Genomic DNA, 21,132 nt, shown 5'->3' with positions numbered 1-21,132 from the left:
TGCCTAATAGGCGTCACGTTTCGTCCTACATGTTAAGTGTTGCTGTTGGCTTGGGACCCCTTGTAAAACTTTGATCACGCTTAGTGGATATTGCTCTATATAAAAGTCCAAGTTTATTGAGTGCTTTTTAAAAGTCTTAAACAGAGATTATTTCAATCGATCGATAAATGAAGTAAAACTTTTTCTGGCCAAATTTTAAAAAGTGTTTTGTCAGTGAATGGCCGATTATCACTCTGATATTATCAGATGAATAATAAGAGGATTGACCAGTTAACTGCCGCGAAGGCCCAGGTTTGAATGATTTGGCCAAGATGAGTCATTTAAATCGATGGATATTTGAAGGACGAGTTTTCTGGCGACATTTATAAGTACATGTCTTTCTAGAATATGGCAGTTAACTTGTTAAGACCTGTCGGAAAGCGAATGATATTTGTTTAATGCTGATTTTGATTTTCGTTGTTGAATTTCGCGTGGAACACGCGTGAACATCACATCACCACCAGAGAGAAAGAATATTGATATGACAGCTAAGACTGGTGGGAGCTTATTAATCATTTTAATAAACATGATATGAGGACTGGTAGGGAAAACTTGATTATTTTTTCACAAGCCTGCATAACATCTATTTTATGAGGGTGGAAGAAACAAATTCAATGTTTAAAAATAAATTATTTCTATTTTGTTGTTGTTGTTGTTTTCTCAATTGTCTTTGATTTCATCCAATGACAGAACTCGCTTTGCTATCATCATCATCATCATCATCATCATCATCATCATCATCATCATCATCATCATCATCATCATCATCATCATCATCATCATCACAACCACCACCATTGCCATTACTATTCATATTATTTTAGCAGAATTATTGAAAGCCACAAATCGCTGGTACTTTAATCATTTAATGAAGAAGGAACACTTACGACATAATAACCAGTGGTACAAAAGCTGCGCAAAGAAGAGTAAGCTTCCAGCTAAAGATGAAACAGATAGTGAAGGCTGCAGTCAAAGCACCAATGCTGAGAAGAACCGTGCTGCTGATACTTTGGATAGCCTGAAGATTATTTTTTTTAAAAATTACAATTGGAGTTATGGTATAAACTATAATATAAAAGATGGATCTTGGTCTTTATTGTCGAATGAGTTATGACAAAGTGTTATACAGCATTTAACTCTACACTCCTACAAGTGCGTAGACCGGTATGCATACCAACGACATATGACACAAAGGCCAGTAAATTATCACTACGCCATAGACTCAATCTAGAGTTAATAGTCGATCGTGCAATTCTTAGTCTGAAATTTAATTCACTGTGATGCTCCATTCAAATTATCAAGGTGGTTCCAGTCAATTATGATCTTTCTGAGAAATAAGTAGCGGTATTTTCTGTAGTCAAGAGTGATAGTTAGAAACAGGCCTCATTGTTTCTGGCGTGTTTTGAATTTTTGTTGAAGATTATCCTTAAGTAAAATAGGCATTTGCCCCGACTAGAAAAAATATTGTAACAAGCATACAGACGTGTGTATGGCATCAACGATTAGAGAGAATAATTTGATGCAATCTTTCACTTCTATTGCTGTATTTAAACAAACCCAAAGATCTAGGTGACATCAAAAGAATTTCTTCTATCTATATCATTAACATATCTCCTGCGAAGTATCATCACGTTGCTGTCGTACAGTAGCTTGCGCGCTGCCATGACCCTGAAGGTGATACCAGCCAAGACCAATCCTGCTGGAACAGCTAAAGATGAGTAGCCAGACCATGAGTGATCCAAACCGGCGTCCAGACAAGGTTCTCCCTTCTCCTTGACCCTTACCTCCAACTTCATGAAAATGAAGAATAGTAAGAGATACCGCAAACGTAGGAAGTCCGGTTAACATGACAAATGAGCTAGACTCCAATCTTGAAAATAATCTCACTACAGGCACTACCATTAAACTACTTTCCCTTGATAAAGAAGGAATATCAATGGCCAAGTACGAGTATCACATATACTAAAAATATGATGTTGACATTGCCCTCCTCCAGGAAACCTATCTCGATGACACTGGCCCTCCCTCAAGATACAACATTCAGGGGTATCACGTAATAAACAAACAGAACCATAAGCAATAGACCAAGTCACTGACCTGGGAGGTAGCACAGAAACCAACGACATACAAAGAATCACCATTAAATTTGGAGACACTGAAAATACTAATGTTTACAAACCAAATCTTAATTGGGCCTCTTATCTTAAAGACCCTCATCGATAATCATGGTAAACTTCTACAACCAACATTCCGATTGGGTTTACAACAAAAACGAATCTCAAGAGAATGAGATCGTACAATTGGCAAACCTTAATGACCTCACACACATTTACAACCCCAAAGAAAAAGGAACTATACGCTCGGCCCGTTGGTGCAAAGACTATACCCCAGACGTGGTGTTTGTAACAAAGGACCCAAAGGGAAATTCGCTGAAGTCAACTAGAGAAATCTCGGGAGACTTTCCTCATAGTCAACATCGTCCAAGCCTTGTTAGAATCGGAATTCAAATTCCACTCATAAACACCCTGCCCAAACCAAGGTGGAAATTCAGAAAATCAAACTGTAAAACTTATTCTGATGAAATTGACAAAAAGCTAAACCCTGAAGCTCGTCAAACAAAACCAACCCCCCAAATTGCAAAAGATGAAATCGCCAAAGAATTTTTTTAAACAACGGGGACAACACACCCTAGACCATCAATTTGATAAAGAAATAAGAAAAGAGCATCAAAAGACACTGAAAACTTTGGCTGACCATAGCATGTTTTTAAATGTACAAATAACGATTAATGAAATGAAAGGAGCTATAAAGAAAATAAAAAAAGGCAAAGCTGCTGGCATTGATGGAATATACCTCGACATGATCACTAACTTTGGACCAGAAACAATATACTGGCTGGCAAGACAATGAAAGACATCATGGACAAGGGTACATAACCACAAATTTGGAAACATGCCAAAGTAATCGCCATATCATCAGGCAAACCAATGACTGAATCATCCAGACACAGACCAATATCTCTACGTTGTTGCTTATACAAGCTTCTGGAATAGAGTATACTAGAAGGAATCACCCCCATATGTAAATCCATCCATACCACCAGAACAAGCGGGCTTTTGACCACAACGAAGCACAAGGGAACAGGTCCTTGCATTGACCTCATACATAGAAGCAGGCTTTGAGAACAAAAAGAAGACCGGTACATTCCTAAAAGACTTATCTGCAGCTTACGACACTGTTTGGACAGGCGGACTGATGTTTAAAAAAATGATTTCTTGTAGAATGACGTTTGAACTGCTGTCTACTATGACTGGCACAAGACAATTTCATGTCATATTAGGAGGAAACAAAAGCAAAACACGAAAACTTAAAAATGAGGTACAACAAGGTTCGGTTTTAGCACCAACTTTCTTCTATATTTAGATCTCTGACATGCCAAACTGACAATCACTCAATTTGGATACGCTGACGACTGAGCCTTAGCCTATCAATCGAAAAACTGCAAAGAGATTGAAGAAGTTCTAAGCGAAGAAACCACCTGACTGAAACAATACTATGATAAGTGGTACCTAAAAATGAACACCACCAAGTCAGTATCCATAAACTTCCACTTGAATAATCGAGAAGCAACAAAAGAATTGAAGATCAATACTATCCCCAGAACTCAAGCCTAAATACCTCGGCATCACATTGGACAGACAGCTAATTTACCGCAAACACATTGAGGGAACTGCAAATAAAATCGCAAAAAGAGACAGCCTGGTGAAAGAACTCGCAAATACCACCTGGGGAGCCTCACCCCAGATACTGAGAAATTCTGCTTTGGCACTGTGCTACAGTGTGGGGGAATACTGCGCCCCTGTTTGGATGAGGAGCCCACATTTAAACCACATTGACATCCGATTGAGAGAATCAATGAGAATAGTAACAGGATGCCTCAAGGCAACTCCTACTCAGTGGCTCCCAACACTGAGTGGCATTACACCGCTAAGTCTTAGACGACAAAGAATGCATGCAAGAATTGATGAAGTCACAGATAACATTTCTATAAAAATAATCATTAAAGGACCACCTTCAAAAATAGTAGACGTCAACGGAGAAGAGAAGTGGAGAGAAATGTGGAACAGGGAAACACCAAGAGGAGAAAACGTCATAAAAGACCCTAACCAAAAGAATGCCTGCCTTCCACAATGCCAGAAAATACTGGGTTTCCTCAAATCGCCTCTTAACAGGACATGACAGAACTGCATAAAGTATGTGCAGATGGAAACTTGGGAACAGTGATGCCTGCCGGAAGTGTCAGGCAGCTCCAGAGACCAGCGATCACATTATCGTCCTCTACTGTCCAGTAACGAGACTTGCAGTTCTTAGGGCGGAGGGAGACTTCCGAAGCTGGGTTGACGAAATGAATTTGGAGGTGTAGCCATACGCTACTACTACTACTACTACTACTACTACTATTAAGATAATGAAAATATTTTTCAAAAAATAAATTCTTCTTGAAGAAGGGGAGGGAGTGGGGTTGTTGTCATGAAGATAAAGAGAGTAACTAGGATTATACAACCTTATTCATTAGTTGATTCTTCTCCGACCCCCTCCTTTTTCCTTTGTCTATAATACCAGCGACAAAACATAATCAACATCCAGATATTGTGTTCAATACATTTTTAAAAAGACGTTAGTTGTGATAATCTCACCATCTTACAGTTACAAGTCACCTCATCATCATTTATCCATTAGCTTTATCAAAAGAGGTCATTGACAAATACGCGTGTGTAACCGTAATCATAACGACAAATTTTTGTCACGATGTATCAGCTTTATAAACTAAGCAAGTTCATAGGTGTATAGTGAACATATCAAGCATATTGGGCAAAATGCATAAGGCTGAACGGCAATCTTTACTTTTTAAAGAATCATGATCAGTTTATTTTACTAACTGGAGGATGCACGGCCAGTAACGTATTTGTTGCCGTTTACATAATAATATTAACATTTTATATACATATAATATATATATATATATATATATATATATATATATATATATATATATATATATATATATATATATATATTATACATTAGAAAACAAAACCATGAAATAATAGTGCTCAACTTTTTGATAACAGGAGCTATTTATATATAGGGTCTATTCCAAAGGAAGACTGGAATAACTCAAGCGTCAGCAGGATTGCAGCGCCGCCAATTGATCTAAGGCGAGGTGACTTGCTCAAGGTCACACAGCTCAGCGGTGCGTGATCGAACTCGGTACATTCCGGGTACGAAGCAAAGACCGTACCGCTGAGCCACGCTGCCCAAATCGCTGTTCTACCACAAAATGGGGTTTCACCAGACCAATATTAGTTAATCCTATTTAACCCGTCATTTTAGGGGGAGGAAGGGCTTCTTTGTTCTATAAACTACGTTAGTATTTTTTTAATGAGCAAACAAGGATGATATCGAATCAAAGAGTAAAAGAATTCGTAACAAGACATTTTAGTTCAAACCCTTCTTCATCGAAATCTAAAAACAAAAACACAACAAAAATCATAAAAAGAAAATACAACTTTATCCTTACCCCCTTGACAAGTGTTGCTTTCTCTGCCAATTGGGCTCCAAGCGCCCCCGATTGATGTTTTTCATCGTCAAACCATCCAATTTCCTGGAGTTAATAATAATAAAGACAAATCGCATTTGTAAAGAGCTTTCGGTAAAAACCTCAAAGCGCTTTATAAACACGGTTGGGCCATTAGGCATTACATCCAAGACAATATACAACATAATGACAAGTCCACATAAACAAAACAGACCCAAACCAATATTGAGTGTGAACCACAATTTTTTAAAATATCATCACATGTATTAATATATATATATATATATATATATATATATATATATATATATATATATATATAATGTCATAACAGTTTAATATTGAAACGGTTTGAAAAGATGGGTTTTGAACGTTTTCTTAAAAGTATCAATGCGGAGCGGTTCCTTGATGGACAGAGAAAGAGTTCCAAACTGATTGCCAGGTTTGTGAAAAGACCTTCACCAAAACGTTGACATTGGAACCTATAAATGTTGACTTTCGAGGTAATCTAAGCTGCCGAGTTGGAGTATATGGAGTAATCGTTTCTTGCATGTATCTAGTCTGGGGATTGTGAATTAAGTTCGTTAAGTTTCATCTTAACATAAGGGGGCATTTTTTGTAGTCACAAATCATCGTTAGTTATGCTACCATAATGATAGTCCGACAGAGAGGGCGACGTTTTCTAAAGGGTTTGCTTGTTCTATTTTATAAACTAAAATGTATAAGGCATGTGCGATCGTTGGTCAGAATGTCTATGGTTCGATCCCTAGTCAAGAAAGTCTAAATTTTTACATTATTATTCTCTTTTATATTTCTTTCTGCTTCTGAATCATACATCTCTTTTCAGATTTTTATTTTATTCTATTATTGTCCTCTCTCAAAAGTTTCCCTTTCATAAAAATGCTTTATCGAACATTACTCTCATGTCTTCGATTTTGTATTTACAGTTTCAGGAGAAAAATAAATACTCACACGATCCGGTCCCCTTTTTACATAGATATAGAACAAGAAATTGTGAAATTTCTTCATCGTTTACCTGTTTATTCAATAATGTGATATTTATATAGCTGGATATTTTTAGATTTGGTTTAAGCAATGACAGCATTGTTCGAAATTACCTAAAAATGTGGTGGACCCTAGATATTATGTAAACATGTATAATCGAGTTAATTATTGATAATATATACAGCGCAAATTTCTACAAAATCACCATGCTCAATGCGCTCACACAATGTTTAATGTACCCCCCCCCCCCTTTCCAGAAGGCCATATAGATCACATTTGCATTTCATATGGTAAAAGTTGCCTGCTAGACGTATCTATTATAGTCACACTCTCACAATATTCGCCAATGCCTGTAGCCAGATTTTCATTAACGTCTGAGTCGAGTAGGATTGTGTAAATAAAGTACCTTATGCGAGAACATAAGGCTAGGGCCAGAGTTTTGACACATATCTAACATTGACAATGCCCATCATCGCTTTCTCTCGTTACAATTGTGAGCATCAATTGGGCCACAAACGTCAGTTCGCAGTTTCATTCAACACTAGATCTCTCTTTTTTCTGCCGTATTTTCATGTACTATTTTAGTCCAGATATAAGAATGATAATATTCATCACTGACTAATAAGACATGAAGATGTATGTAAAGTTAATGAATGTATGAAGGACAAACCTGTCTCAGCATAGCTTTGAAAGCAATGCTTCTTATCCGTCCAATCAAGCGCTCGCCAGATACAGAAAAGAAATAATACTGTGGTGTAAAATATGAGTCAGTTTGTTATATGAATTAATGGATAGATATATTAATTAATTGATAATCATTGGTTACGACATACAATAAAAATAGATAAATGAATAAATAGAGCAAGTACTCAAGAAATATAAAAGAGTAAATTTAAATTGTAGAGAAGGTAGATTTAGAATTCTTGTCATTCGATATTGATATCATAGTCAGTATTAATCAAATGGTTTCAATTTTTTGTATCGTATTGTATCGCACCGTTAAAGAGTTAATAGGTTCTAAAAAGCTTTTAATGCTCTGTGGTACTTTATGCATAGATACAATTTATCAATCTTATAAACAGCATCCAATGTTAATTGTTTTTTGTTTTTTCGTTTTTTGTTTTTAAGCGTTTTACGGCACTTGCAACACATTTAGGTTATATCAGCGCCAGTAAAAAGGAAGAAAATGGGATAGTTAAAAGTTATAGAATTACAAATAAAGCATCCAAGAAAAAGTAAGACATAGGGGAACTGGGAACAAATATGGATCAGATGTAGATTCCATGAGCACACTATCAAAGTACTTTTAGTTTGAGACCACCTATAAGTCTCATCCGGACACAAGCACAAAATCCAACAAAGAGGAATACAGTCAAATGCTTACATTATAAATTCAAAATAACAAATATAATAATACATAACAGAGAGATGATTTACAAGGAAAAAAATATCATCTCCCAAAACAATAACTATGCATTTGACTGTTTCCCTCCCAGCTAGGACTCCGGCCAGGGCCAGGACAAAACCAAGTAATCTCATTCCAAGACAAAGACAGAAAGCATATTGGAAAACAGATATAAGGGGATAAAAGACACAGTATGTACCCCCCCCCCCCTGCCCACTATGGGAGGCCAGGAACCCCATCCAGTCAATGTTAATTGCTAATAAGAGTATTAAATATCTAAGACATAAATAAGTGTCATGTTAAATATTCGTAGTATAATTGACTCTATTTACATTAATTTGGCATGTCCAACTTTGTACATTCGAGAGCCTCAAATAATTGATATACATATATCATATATATATATATATATATATATATATATATATATATATATATATATATATACAGTTGGACAAACGTTATCAAATAAAGTTAGCTAAACCTTCTGTATATAAGCTTGTTTGCTCTTTGTATATATCACATATATGTTCAGAAAAACACAATTTATGACCAAAAATGAACCCAAAGTTCCTTTCTGAGCACGCAGTTGGCATACCAGTCATATTATTGTCACCTATGTAATAGGAGAACAAAGGATTAGACCTACCAATGAGCAGCACTCTACATTTCGCAATATTAAAATTAAGCTGCCAATTTTCAGACCAATTGTATAGTGAATTTATATCATTTTGTACGATATCTTTATCTAATGTTGGTGCATATATTTTGGTATCATCAGCAAAAATTTTGCATTTAGAATTTATAATATCAGGTAGATCACTTATATAGATAATGAACAGTAAAGGACCAAGTACACTGCTCTGAGGGACACCACTAGTTGCGCATAAGAAATCATAACAACTTTCACCTATGACATAGCGCTGTGTACGGACAGTTTAAAAAGATACAATCCAGTTATAAATATTAGCAGTAATTTCATAACCTCTATGTTTCAAAAATAATAAGAATCGAAAGATATCCTGAAATCCAAATATATAACATCAATATTGTATTTTTAATCAATACATTTTGTAAAATCATCCATTACTTGCAATAACTGAGTTATGCAAGAGTGTCCCTTTCTAAATTCATGTTGACAAGTATTTATCAATTGGTTAATTTAAGAAAAGTCACTATTTTCTCTTTAACTATACTCTCTAAGATTTTACAAAGACTATACGTTAGACTTATTGGTTTGTAGTTAGATGGATCACATCAATCTTTATCTTTTTGATCATATATCTCTATTGATCTATCTGTATAATATAATAATAATGATAATAATAATAATAATAATAATAATAATAATAATAATAATAATAATAATAATAATGATAATAATAATAATAATAATAATAATAATAATAATAATAATAATAATAATAATAATGATGATGATGATGATGATGATGATGATGATGATGATGATGATGATGATGATGATGATGATAACAATAATATTGATCGCAAAAATAAGATTATAAAATATAGTGATGATGATGGTGGTGATGATGATGATGATGATGATGATGATGATGATGATGATGATGATGATGATGATGATGATGATAATGATGATGATGATTGTAGTGATATATTTCAATCGCCTCAACTTTCCCAGGATTGTAAACAAATCAATACATATTCTCAATACATACTCTCACGCGTCGCCATGTGTTAATCGCCATCGCCCGAGGCACAATTAAAAAAGGCCGTGTGTTATAGCTACGGAGTTGACACCGCATTGAAACTGCTTCAGTTCTCACTTAGGTGGGAGGCGAGATGGGCCATGTGTTTGATCGTCAATGCAATGGCTACACATAGCTTCACATAGCCGACCAATTTGGGAATTCACCGGATTACAGACGCTAAAAGTTATGACACACAGAACACGATTGGTCTAAAGAAACAACCATTAATGGCCAGACAAGACCAAATCCTGGAATATTATTCTTGTGATTCTCCAACTCCCGAGAGAAACACATATAAACTACGACAGTGATCAAAATCGCTCTCTCCCATTTAATCTACTTAGAGCTCACTGCTTTATTGGGAACTCGGAAGTTCTGTACATAGCGAGAAACATGTGCGAATGAGTGTAGGTGATGGACATACGTTGTGTTAGAATTAATTAATGCCAATTAAACTTGTGTGTAGGAGTGATAATAAATATTATGTTTTGCTGGCCGTAAGTAGACACAATCAAAAATAACAGAAATCAATAACTTCTGTTATTAGTGGCAGGGAGGTACTCACTGTGTCTTCTATCCCCCAATATCTGTTTTCCAACTTGCATTCTGTCTCCGTCTTGGAATGAGATTACTTGGTTTTGTCCTACCCCTGGCTGGGAGGGAAATAGTCAAATGTCTTGGGGGATGATATTTTTTTCCGTGTAAATCATCTCTCTGTTATGCACCGTATTATGTTTTGTATACATTATATATATATATATATATATATATATATATATATATATATATATATATATATATATATGTATATGATTTGTCAACATTTGAGTATATTCCTCTTAGTGGGGACCTGTGCTTGTGTCTGGATGAGACTTTTAGTGATCTCAAACTAAGTACTTTGATTGTGTGCTCTTGGAATCTACACCTGTTTCCTATTTGAACCAATTCCCATTTAGTCTTCATTTTTCTTGGATGCTTTAATTGTAATTCTAGAACTTTTTACTTCCCCATTTTCTTCCTTTTTACTGGCGCTTATATGACCTTAATGTGTTGCAAGCGCCGTAAAACCCTTAAAAACAAAAACAAAAACGAAACAGTCGTTGATAACTCGTGTTAGTATAATATATTCATTAACATTACATTACGCGAATTACATTTACTAAGGTACTATCGCTATTTAGTACTCGTATTTATGTGCATTGATTATTATGTTCTCATTGATACATATCTTTCCCCATCCCGCTACTTTCATGTGTCCCGTTAATTAAATTACTAACACATCTTAAAACCAGTGGTGATGTCATTGGTATTAATTGAAATCCCTCACGACCCCACTATTCATAGGAATATTAAAATGTTGCAACCTAGTCAAAGATTTGCTCCGGTATTTTCACAGATCGGTTACTAACCAAATCTGCATCGGTTAATGACCCAACATGTATCACGTTACTGTCCAAGCCTGCTTCGGGTGAACAAGCAACTGGTTGTTTGTCTACAAGTGATACAGAGTGGATCTTACAACCAATACATTGAAACTACTAGAATGAAACGGCCTGTCCCATATAACAGAAGAAACTTTAGCGCCGCCACTAGTCACCACTAAAGCTAAGAAAAGTGAATAGTTTGTGATACGGAATGAAAATTATATACCCATAGCCTCAATTTAATGAATTAAAAACCAGCACTATTATTCTTTGGCTAATTATGAGTTAACTTGTTATTGTATGAGGCAATTCTGTTGATTTATATTCAAGCACTTCTTCTGTAACGGGGATTAATACTTACCTTCTGAACCTACCCATCCCTATATAACGTGCCAATAATCTACCACTACTCCTCTACCTATTTCTTTTAACTTAAAACATTTTATTCCTATCCGTCAAGTTGTCTGGTGATTTTTACCCGACTATAACAGGGGAAAATAAAAGTGGCACCAGAAAACAAGTCTATGGGGAAACTATCTTACTCCAATCTGTCTACTCCTACTTGCCACTCTCCCACATAGACGTGACAATGATGATGATAATAATAACTTCATAGAATACAGCGAAAACATAATATATTAATAGTTATATTAATTTTCCTAAGAATTTCAATTGCAAAAGAAACAGAATTATACAAGTTTTACTTGTGCAGTGTATGAGAACAGTGCAGCTACAGCAAGTCCAAGACAGTATAGCGAAATCTTCATAATTTCATCCTTCTCCTCATCTTCATCATCTTTTGTAAATGCCTGCAAAGAATGTTTCGAACAAAATATAGAAAATTTACATGCTTTACCTTAGAAGAAGATCATTTTACATTGGTAATCGCGAACCTATCGTTTGTCCCCTTTGCAACCGCCAAATAAAATTGATGGCAACATGATATTTTTCTGATATTCATTGGACGATGTAGGCAAGCAATTCATGTTTTGTGTTTAACAAATTCGAAATTTAAATTAATGACAAAACATCCATGAAAATTATTACTTCTATAGAATTTTAAAATAGTCAAGCCTATTTCTTAATTACTATTGTAGAAGCTTTTTGTTGATTAATAACTGCATAGTGATATTAAAAACTGTTACTGTTACTATATCTAGAATCTTTGATGGAAAATAGTTGCATTATCTGATGGCCAATAAAAAAGATGATTTTTTAATACAATTTATAATCAACATTGAACCTGAATTATCTTAAAAACAGATATTTTACTCACGACAATGGTTTCTGCCAATAAGAATCCCCACCAAGGTTGGATAGCACCATTAAAGAGACTGGCAAATGCACCAACCAGGTTGTAGGCCCATTCTGGTGCTGTGAGTCGTGACAAACGTTTTAAGGCATCTTTCCTACTAACCAACAACTTGGATTCTTCTTCCTCGTCTTCTGTAAAACTCTAGACAACGAAAAAATTGGTTTTAAAACCAATTTACTCATAACAGCAGATCTGGATTTCCATACGCTTTTGTATAAAAACTTACAAGCATTAGATTCTTACTTGGCAGCCTAATGAAACACATCACCGTATGTTTTAACCTGACAGAATTACAAGAGAGTTCGACCAGTATAGATGAGATAAAATGACTATGATCTTAAACCTGATACTAATATTTTGCGTTCTTGTCATTAGATCAGTTTTTTTATCACGGAGCTTGGTACCAAGTTAATGCAAATAAAGCCGCAGACTTACTTGCGAATTTAAAACCAAAATATAACCTTCATCATTTTTGAAAAGAATGATCTATAACAACATTTATAGCTGACTTGAACAAACATAAAGAAATCTGTCAACATATTACAAAAATGCCTCTTTGATAATTAAAATATAGCCTGTAATACGTTGTGATGAGAATATGATCGACTAAAAGCTATATTATATAATTGTAATGATATGGCGCTAATTGTTGAAGACATCACCTAAAATACAGTTAAGATAAACTTACCAAATGACGAGACAACGTAGCCTCTACATCAGAATTTCTTCTTGTTCCATTTACTACTTTCTCGGCTGCATTTTCAGTACCTTCGTTTTCTTGACCATCGTCTGTTAAAAATGTCATTAATACGTGTTAAAGAGATTAATCTGGTATGTAAACGTCTTTTCCGTTTCCCTTCTTCTTCCCCATTCTCCTACTCTCCCTCTTCTTTCTCCAATTGATTCTCCTCATCAACATATATATATAACACACACACACACACACACACACACACACACATATATATATATATATATATATATATATATATATATAAATTTAATTATGCTTTTTCCGCCACGACATCGTCGCCTAGGTATTCCACGAAGAAATATATAGAACTCATCAAACAAGACGTCTGATGTCAACAGGAATCATCCATGTTGTCCAAGTGAACAAATTGGGGGTTAATAATCTTGCTCAAGGAAAAAAAAAGAAAGTGCCTGAAGCTGGGCTCGAACCTGGTCCTTCCGGGTCACAGTGCAATGCCTTAACCACTCGGCCACTTCGCCCCCCCCCCCTATACATATATATCGTATTGTTCAATACGTGTCCACATCGCCGGAAGTTCTTGTTAATCAACTACAAACCGGAACCACTTCAACAAACAACAACAGTCAACAAACGTAACAAACAGTCCTGACGATGGCTAATTAGGCCTGAAACATTAATGTAGATTGTCTCAAACATTGTGGTAAATATTAAAATAATATATATATATATATATATATATATATATATATATATATATAATGTAAATATATATACCAATTATTTACTTTCTCTTTGACACCATATCATAATTAATTACCTATAAAATGCGGCATGTGGACCATCTCCCTAAAGTACCTCACACACATAGATATGTACATGTTTATAATTTAAGCTGATTGATTATAGTATTAGATAACGATACAAATACTTACATTTCTTGGATTTGGTAGATGGCAGAGGGGAAAAAAATAAAGCATTTTATTATTGATCTGTACACTTCCTAAGAAATCATGATTTAGGGATCAGAAACAAAAGAATAAAATATGTCATTGCAAATTGGTGTTATTCGACGTGTACTAATTTGCAGGTCTGATAAAAAATTGTTATTGGCTCATTATTGTAATGGAAATACTTTCAAAACAATGCAAACTATTTTTCATTATAACAATATTAAATGAATCTCATAATTGCATTCAGTTATCATTCTAATATGTAAACATGGGTGTTGATACATAATTGTTAAAATGAGGATAGTAGTTAAATGATAATCGTTGATGATTATTTTTGGCAACGATGATGATAATGATGATTATGACGACGACGATGATGATGATGGGGATGATTAGGAAGAGGAGATGGAAATGAAGTGGGAGGAGCGGTAAAGGAGGGATGACTAGGAGGAAGAGCGCAGAAGTGTTAAGAGATTGAAAACGTCGAAGCAAATGAAGATTACATCGAATAATTTCCAAATCTATTTTTAAATTCGGCAGGACTCTATGATCGCAGTGGTAATGGGGAGCAAGATGATTTATGGCAGTATTTAAAGGCTTCAAATTCAGGAATGGATCTGTCACTCATTAATTTCTTGGTACTAATTGTATTTCATTTTCAATAGTAGTTTTCTTAATGCTGATATTACGTTCGGTACTGCTAGACAAATCTACTTGTAGTCTAAATGTTTTGTCTTGCAGTTGTTTGAAATTTTGTGATAGAAGTTTAAGGCCATCAGCAAAGTCCGGTTAATCTAGATTAGTCAAGAGACTCCATTGCATTCCATTGATGTTGTATTTCTCACTAGTGCTATAGTGGATTTCATCATAACCAATCATTCATTGATAATTCAGTAAAAGCTTGTCATTTGTATCAAATATCCGACTGCTAAACAAAAACGTTGTGAATTTATGACTAAAATAATATGATATATTGCCAAAGAATTGATGGGTTTTTTTGTTTTCATATTGTTTTTGTAATGACGACAGGTTGATATTTAACAGCAAGGACAGTTTTTTCAGATGTTTGAGATTAACCAATTATTTATTGATAATTAAGTGAAAGCTTGTTATGCGTAACTAATTAATGTCTTGTGAAACTATGACTTTAATGATTTTATGGTATATTTCCATATTGCCATAGAATTATTTTGCATTAATGGCGACAGGTTGATATTTAACCAGTTAAATGCCGTACTCTGGAAAAACGCGTATTTAAATATTTGTCCAGAAATTTAAATATCGATCGATTTAAATAACCATCATCTTAGCAAAAACTCTCGAAAATGGTTTAACTGGTTAACAGCGCAGTCAGTTTTCTTAGATGTGTGTCTTTATATGCTATAACGCAATAAAGTAATAAATTGAATTTATTCCCAATGATTATTATGGATAAAAGTGAAGCTGTCCTCTGTCAAAGATAAAAAAGAACAAGACAACAAGGAACCCGAATTTCCAGATTTTAGACCCAAATAAAATCTTTTTGATTTGCTATTTTCGTAATTTTCATTTTATCCATATCTTGGAAAGGAGAACATTGAAGTAAAAGTTGAAAAAGACAGAACTGAAGGGGTCAGACATGGCTTGTAGGGAGTTGTTGTCGTTATTGTTGTTGTTATTGTTGATGATGATGATGATGATGATGATGATGATGATGATGATGATGATGATGATGATGATGATGATGAGGATGAAGAGGAGGAGACGGAAGAAGAAGTGGAGGAGACAGAGGAGGAAGAGGAGGAGGGGAGGAGGAGGAGGAGGGACAGGGGGTGGAGGATGAAAAGGCGGAAAGGAAAATAATACCTGTGTATTAACCAAGTTGTAATAGATACCCTTGTCCGCCAACAAGCTGTTGTGGTTTCCCTTTTCGACAACTCGTCCCTTATCCATAACTACGATGATATCAGCATGTTTGATTGTGGACAGTCGGTGGGCGATGACCAATGTGGTACGACCTATGCTAGCCTGAAAATGAAGTGCTTAAAATGAACAGTTGTGGCAGTAGTGGTAATAGTAGTATTAGTCGTAGTAGTGGTATTAGTAGTAGTCGTAGTAATAGTAGTAGTAGTAGTAGTAGTAGTAGTAGTAGTAGTAGTAGTAGTAGTAGTAGTAGTAGTACTAGTAGTAGTAGTAGTATTAGTAGTAGTAGTAGTGGTGGTGGTGGTGATAGCAACATTAGTAGCAGCAGCTGCAGCAGCAGTAGTAGTGGTAGTAGTAGTAGTAGTAGTAGTAGTAGTAGTAGTAGTAGTAGTAGTAGTAGTAGTAGTAGTAGTAGTAGTAGTAGTGGTGGTGGTAGTGGTAGTGGTAGCAGTAGTAGTAGTAGTAGTAGTAGTAGTAGTAGTAGTAGTAGTAGTAGTAGTAGTAGTAGTAGTAGTAGTATTGATCAATCATGCCCCAGAAAGTTAGATGCAATGGGAGTTTACAAAGCCTTAGAGAATGACGCAGAAACAGTGAGATTTAGAGGGAATTTGGGCAGAGATGGGATGGGGGGGGGGGGGAGATAGATAGATAGATAGATAGATAGATAGATAGATAGATAGATAGATAGACAGAGGGAGCGAGAGAGAGAGAGCAAGAGAGAGAGAGAGAGAGAGAGAGAGAGAGAGAGAGAGAGAGAGAGAGAGAGAGAGAAGGACAAACGGTTTGAGTCGTGAATACCTTGTCCAGGGCATCTTGTACGATGGCCTCACTATTTCTGTCCAAAGCCGAAGTTGCCTCGTCCAGCAATAGTACACAAGGCTCTCGTACCAAAGATCGGGCAATCGCAATTCTTTGTTTTTGACCACCACTCAGTTGAGTACCACGTTCTCCAACAAAGCAGTTGAATCCCTGCAAAAGTTTGAAATCAATACTGGAATACATAAAATCTGTTCTCGTAATGAGCAAAAGTAATAAGTGTGACAAAACATCAGGTGCGTGGCTCTATTGGTTCAAATGGTGCCTGGCCCCGCATCCATCTTTTAAAAATGGATAACAACATGTTAAAAATAATATAAAACTGAGAAATGGTATATTGCCAATCTTGAATTAGCTGATTCCATTGAGAATGAAGAGCCGCAGGAACTCATCTGCAAGAAGATCCACGTCGACAAAAAGCCATCAAATCAACACTCTACGGCGACCAGATTAGAACCTCCAATTCGAAGTCAGCTGCCCACCTCTCAGGTCAAAATTGGCGGAAACGCCAGGCAGAGACAACTACTTAGCGACATCATCAACGAGTATCACCATATTTTTGCCAGAGACGATGCTGACATTGGGTTCACAAACGTTACCACCCATCGAATCCCAACAGTAGACCAGACTCCAGTATCACAGCCTTACCGCTGTATTTCCCCCACTATACTTCAAGAGGTACGGCAACATCTTCAACAGCTTAAGTAAGACTAACAACATCATAATCGAAAGCCATAGCCCGTATGCGTCCCCTGTTGTACTGGTTCGGAAGAAAAATGGGAGCCTCAGATTGTGTGTCGACTACAGAAGACTCAACGCCAAGACAGTTGGAGATGTCTACCCCTTACCTCGTATTCAGGAGTCGTTTGACGCCTTAGCTGGTGCCCGATATTTTTCGACAATTGATCTTGCCTCCGGATACCACCAGATTTCAATGCACCCTGAAGACCAGCACAAGACTGCATTCACCACTCCTTTTGGTCTTTACGGGTTAAGAATGCCTTTTGGTTTGACTTCTGCGCCCGCAACTTTCCAGCGTTCGACAGGCTAGCACACAGTTACATACATAAAACACTACTAGGAGAATACTTTCGAAACTAGATTGAAATTATTTATAAAGAACCAGAGAGCTGTGTCATCGTAAACCAAGGCATATCAACACCATTTCAAACAGGCAGGTCCGTCTATAGATAACACAGGGTTAGATTGGACAACAGGCGGGAAAACGTCATCAAAAGTGGCTAGTGAGAGGTCGAGCGCCGCCATTTTATTTTTTATGCAACCAGGAACGTTGTGCGATTTAATCTCTATTTTAATGACTTTGATTGAGCTCGATTAACCTTGATTTGTGGACGGAAAATAGAAAAAAGGTCAGGTTTATGATGCTAAACTAAATGAGACATATTAAACTACACTTTTACTTGTACATTTTAGGCTTGGCTCCATTGATCGGGTTTATATTAATTTTTTAAAAATATTTTTTAATGTCCTACATGTTAAATGTTGCTGTTGACCAGGTACCTCATGTAAAGCGCTTGGAGCACATTAGTGGATATTGCGCTATATAAAGCTCCATTTTTTATTTATTTATTTTTTGTTATTGTTTATATTAATAACAATGGTAGTACGAGTAATTGAAATCAAACATACATCGACAAATAGACAAAAGAGAGAGGCACTTGTTTACTTGGATCTATCTATCTATCTATCAATCTGTCTATCTAACCTCCCACGCACGATTATTTATGACATGTATCCAATTAAATTTACCATCCCTGTACCGACAGCGGTTCATACAATTCTTTGATTTTACACCAATAAGAACATCACAATTACCCCTCCCCCCCCCTCCCTACTCCTACAACAGCTGAGAGACATAGCCGCAACCGGCCACACGAAATCATAGTCTCTCGGCTGCCTTTTATATTACATGAAATCAGCTATTATCACTACTATTTCTATTTGAGCACCTCCAAAGAACGGTTACGGTTCGGAACCCAAGTCTTCTCTGCGACTGAGACAATCCACCTCTTTGTTTGGTATTTCACCACACTCGTGATACCGTTGCACTAATGTTAAAGCAGTCCTGCTCTATGGGTCAGAGACTTGGCGAACAACATTGACCACATCAGCCAAGGTACAAACTTTTGTCAATCGCTGTCTTCGACAAATACTCGGGTTGAAATGGTTTGACAAAGTGCCAAATGCTGACCTTTGGACAAGAACAAATGGATGTCCAGGCCAGATGCAGGAAGGGTTGGCCATACCCTGCGGAAAGAGCCCTGTAATATAACCAAGCAGGCTCTCAAATGGAACCCACAGGGCAAGAGGAAATGGGGTCGTCCAAAACAGACTTGGAGGAGAAGCCTTCACCAAGATTTGTGCGTCTCCAATTCCAATCTTACCTGGAATGAGGCAAAGGTCTGTGCCAAGGACAGAAGATGGAAGAGTGCTGTTGAGGCCCTATGCTCCACCAGGAGCCAAGAGGCATAAGTCATATATATATATATATATATATATATATATATATATTATATATATATATATATATATAATTATACACACACACACACACACATATATATATATATATATATATATATATGTGTGTGTGTGTGTGTGTGTGTGTGTGTGTGTGTGTGTGGGAGTGATGTATATAAAATATTAAACTGGAAAAGGGCTAGAGGATTGCAAGAGACCTTTCCAGATAATGTTCCCTTTTAGTCCACATGAAGTCAGATAGACGTCATTCAATCAAAAGAACAATCAAAGGATCAAGAACTCACATCGGGCATACTCATGATGAAGTTATAAGCGTTGGCTTTCTTGGCAGCGTCAATGATTTCCTGTTTGGTGACCTCATTTCTCCCATAGCGAATGTTTTCAGCAATAGTGGTGGGGAATAGCACTGGTTCCTGGCTCACGATGCCTATGTGTTGACGGAGATGTTTCACGTTCAAGTCCTTAACGTTTACGCCGTCTAGGGTTACCTGTAGAAACATGAAGATTATAAAAAGAGATTCAAATTAGGTTTTGCAAATAAACGTGGTTAATGGTAATTTTTCGACTAGATGTGCCCTGGTGTACACACAATCAGTTTCATTAATGCTGCTATTAATGTAATGCTGCACCACCACCACACCCACCAGCACCACCACCACCATCACCATCATCATCATCATCATCATCATCATTACCACCATCACCACCACCACCATCATCATCATCATCATGAACATCATCATCATCATTATCATCGTCATCATCATCATCATCATCATCATCATCAGCAGCAGCAGCAGCATCCTCACCACCATCCTCAACCATCATCACCGAGCACACACACAATCACACCATACCTGGCCGCTGTCAACATCATAGAATCTCATCAGTAGCTGTGTCACCGTACTCTTGCCGCATCCACTATGTCCAACCAATGCCACGGTCTGGCCTGGGGACACCGTTAGGTTGAACCCGTCTAGTATCTGGAAGTTGGTAGTACATTGATCAATACAAAAATAATAGGACGTAATTGAGCTTTATATAGAGCAATATCCACTAAATGTGCTCAAAGCGCTTTACAAGGTGTCCCTGGTCAACACAACATTTAACATGTAGGACGGGACATGACGCTTGTTAGGCGATATTACAATTTTTCGGACAAAGACAACGCTGTTAACGACAAGGTACTCATTTTACACCTGAGTACGGTGAGAGAATGTGAGAAAAGAGTCTTTTCCAAGGACTCAACTATGCGCCGAGCGCGAGGCTCGAACCCAGGACCTTCCGATCCGAAAGCGAGTGTCATACCACTAGACCACATAGTCGTAATATAGCTTCATGGTGAAGCAAAACATTCTTACTGTTGTACAATTAGAAGGATAATCAATAATCAAGCCTTTGCATTAATGTGTATTTATTATTTGTCAAAAATACACCGATAACCGATTCTTAATGTATTTCCAATAACCTACAGCAATGTGCTTATGGCAATTATCAAATCTGCAAATGGGTAGTTCGTGCTCTATAATTTATATTCATAGTATTATCATTTGTCGATCGAAATGGCGATGCTAATTCCTAGCCTTCAAAGAAAAAGAAAAAGATATTATTATTATTATTATTATTATTATTATTATTATTATTATTATTATTATTATTATTATTATTATTATTATTATTATTATTATTATTATTATTATTATTATTATCATTATCATTATTATTAT

The 21,132-nt window shown here is 36.2% G+C and overlaps 1 protein-coding gene across 1 annotated transcript in view; it reads right to left on the bottom strand.

The window, feature by feature from the left end:
* The window catches only part of LOC144963974 (ATP-dependent translocase ABCB1-like), a 66,230-nt gene that overhangs the window by 12,587 nt on the left and 32,511 nt on the right, over positions 1 to 21,132 (bottom strand). The window contains exons 11-21 of the mRNA XM_078897918.1: positions 20,263 to 20,388; positions 19,690 to 19,893; positions 16,886 to 17,056; positions 16,031 to 16,192; positions 14,168 to 14,171; positions 13,209 to 13,309; positions 12,482 to 12,661; positions 11,910 to 12,014; positions 7,314 to 7,391; positions 5,621 to 5,704; positions 927 to 1,057 (exon numbers count right to left, since the gene is read on the bottom strand). Of these exons, the coding sequence (XP_078754044.1) occupies positions 927 to 1,057; positions 5,621 to 5,704; positions 7,314 to 7,391; positions 11,910 to 12,014; positions 12,482 to 12,661; positions 13,209 to 13,309; positions 14,168 to 14,171; positions 16,031 to 16,192; positions 16,886 to 17,056; positions 19,690 to 19,893; positions 20,263 to 20,388 (1,346 nt within the window). The remainder of the gene's footprint in view (positions 1 to 926; positions 1,058 to 5,620; positions 5,705 to 7,313; positions 7,392 to 11,909; positions 12,015 to 12,481; positions 12,662 to 13,208; positions 13,310 to 14,167; positions 14,172 to 16,030; positions 16,193 to 16,885; positions 17,057 to 19,689; positions 19,894 to 20,262; positions 20,389 to 21,132) is intronic.

This window comes from Berghia stephanieae, chromosome 2 (assembly GCF_034508935.2).
Source record: "Berghia stephanieae isolate SIO BIC M18660-M18661 chromosome 2, UCSD_Bste_1.3, whole genome shotgun sequence".
Classification (NCBI taxonomy): domain Eukaryota; kingdom Metazoa; phylum Mollusca; class Gastropoda; order Nudibranchia; family Aeolidiidae; genus Berghia; species Berghia stephanieae.
This window is presented reverse-complemented; position numbering and strand designations above follow the sequence as displayed.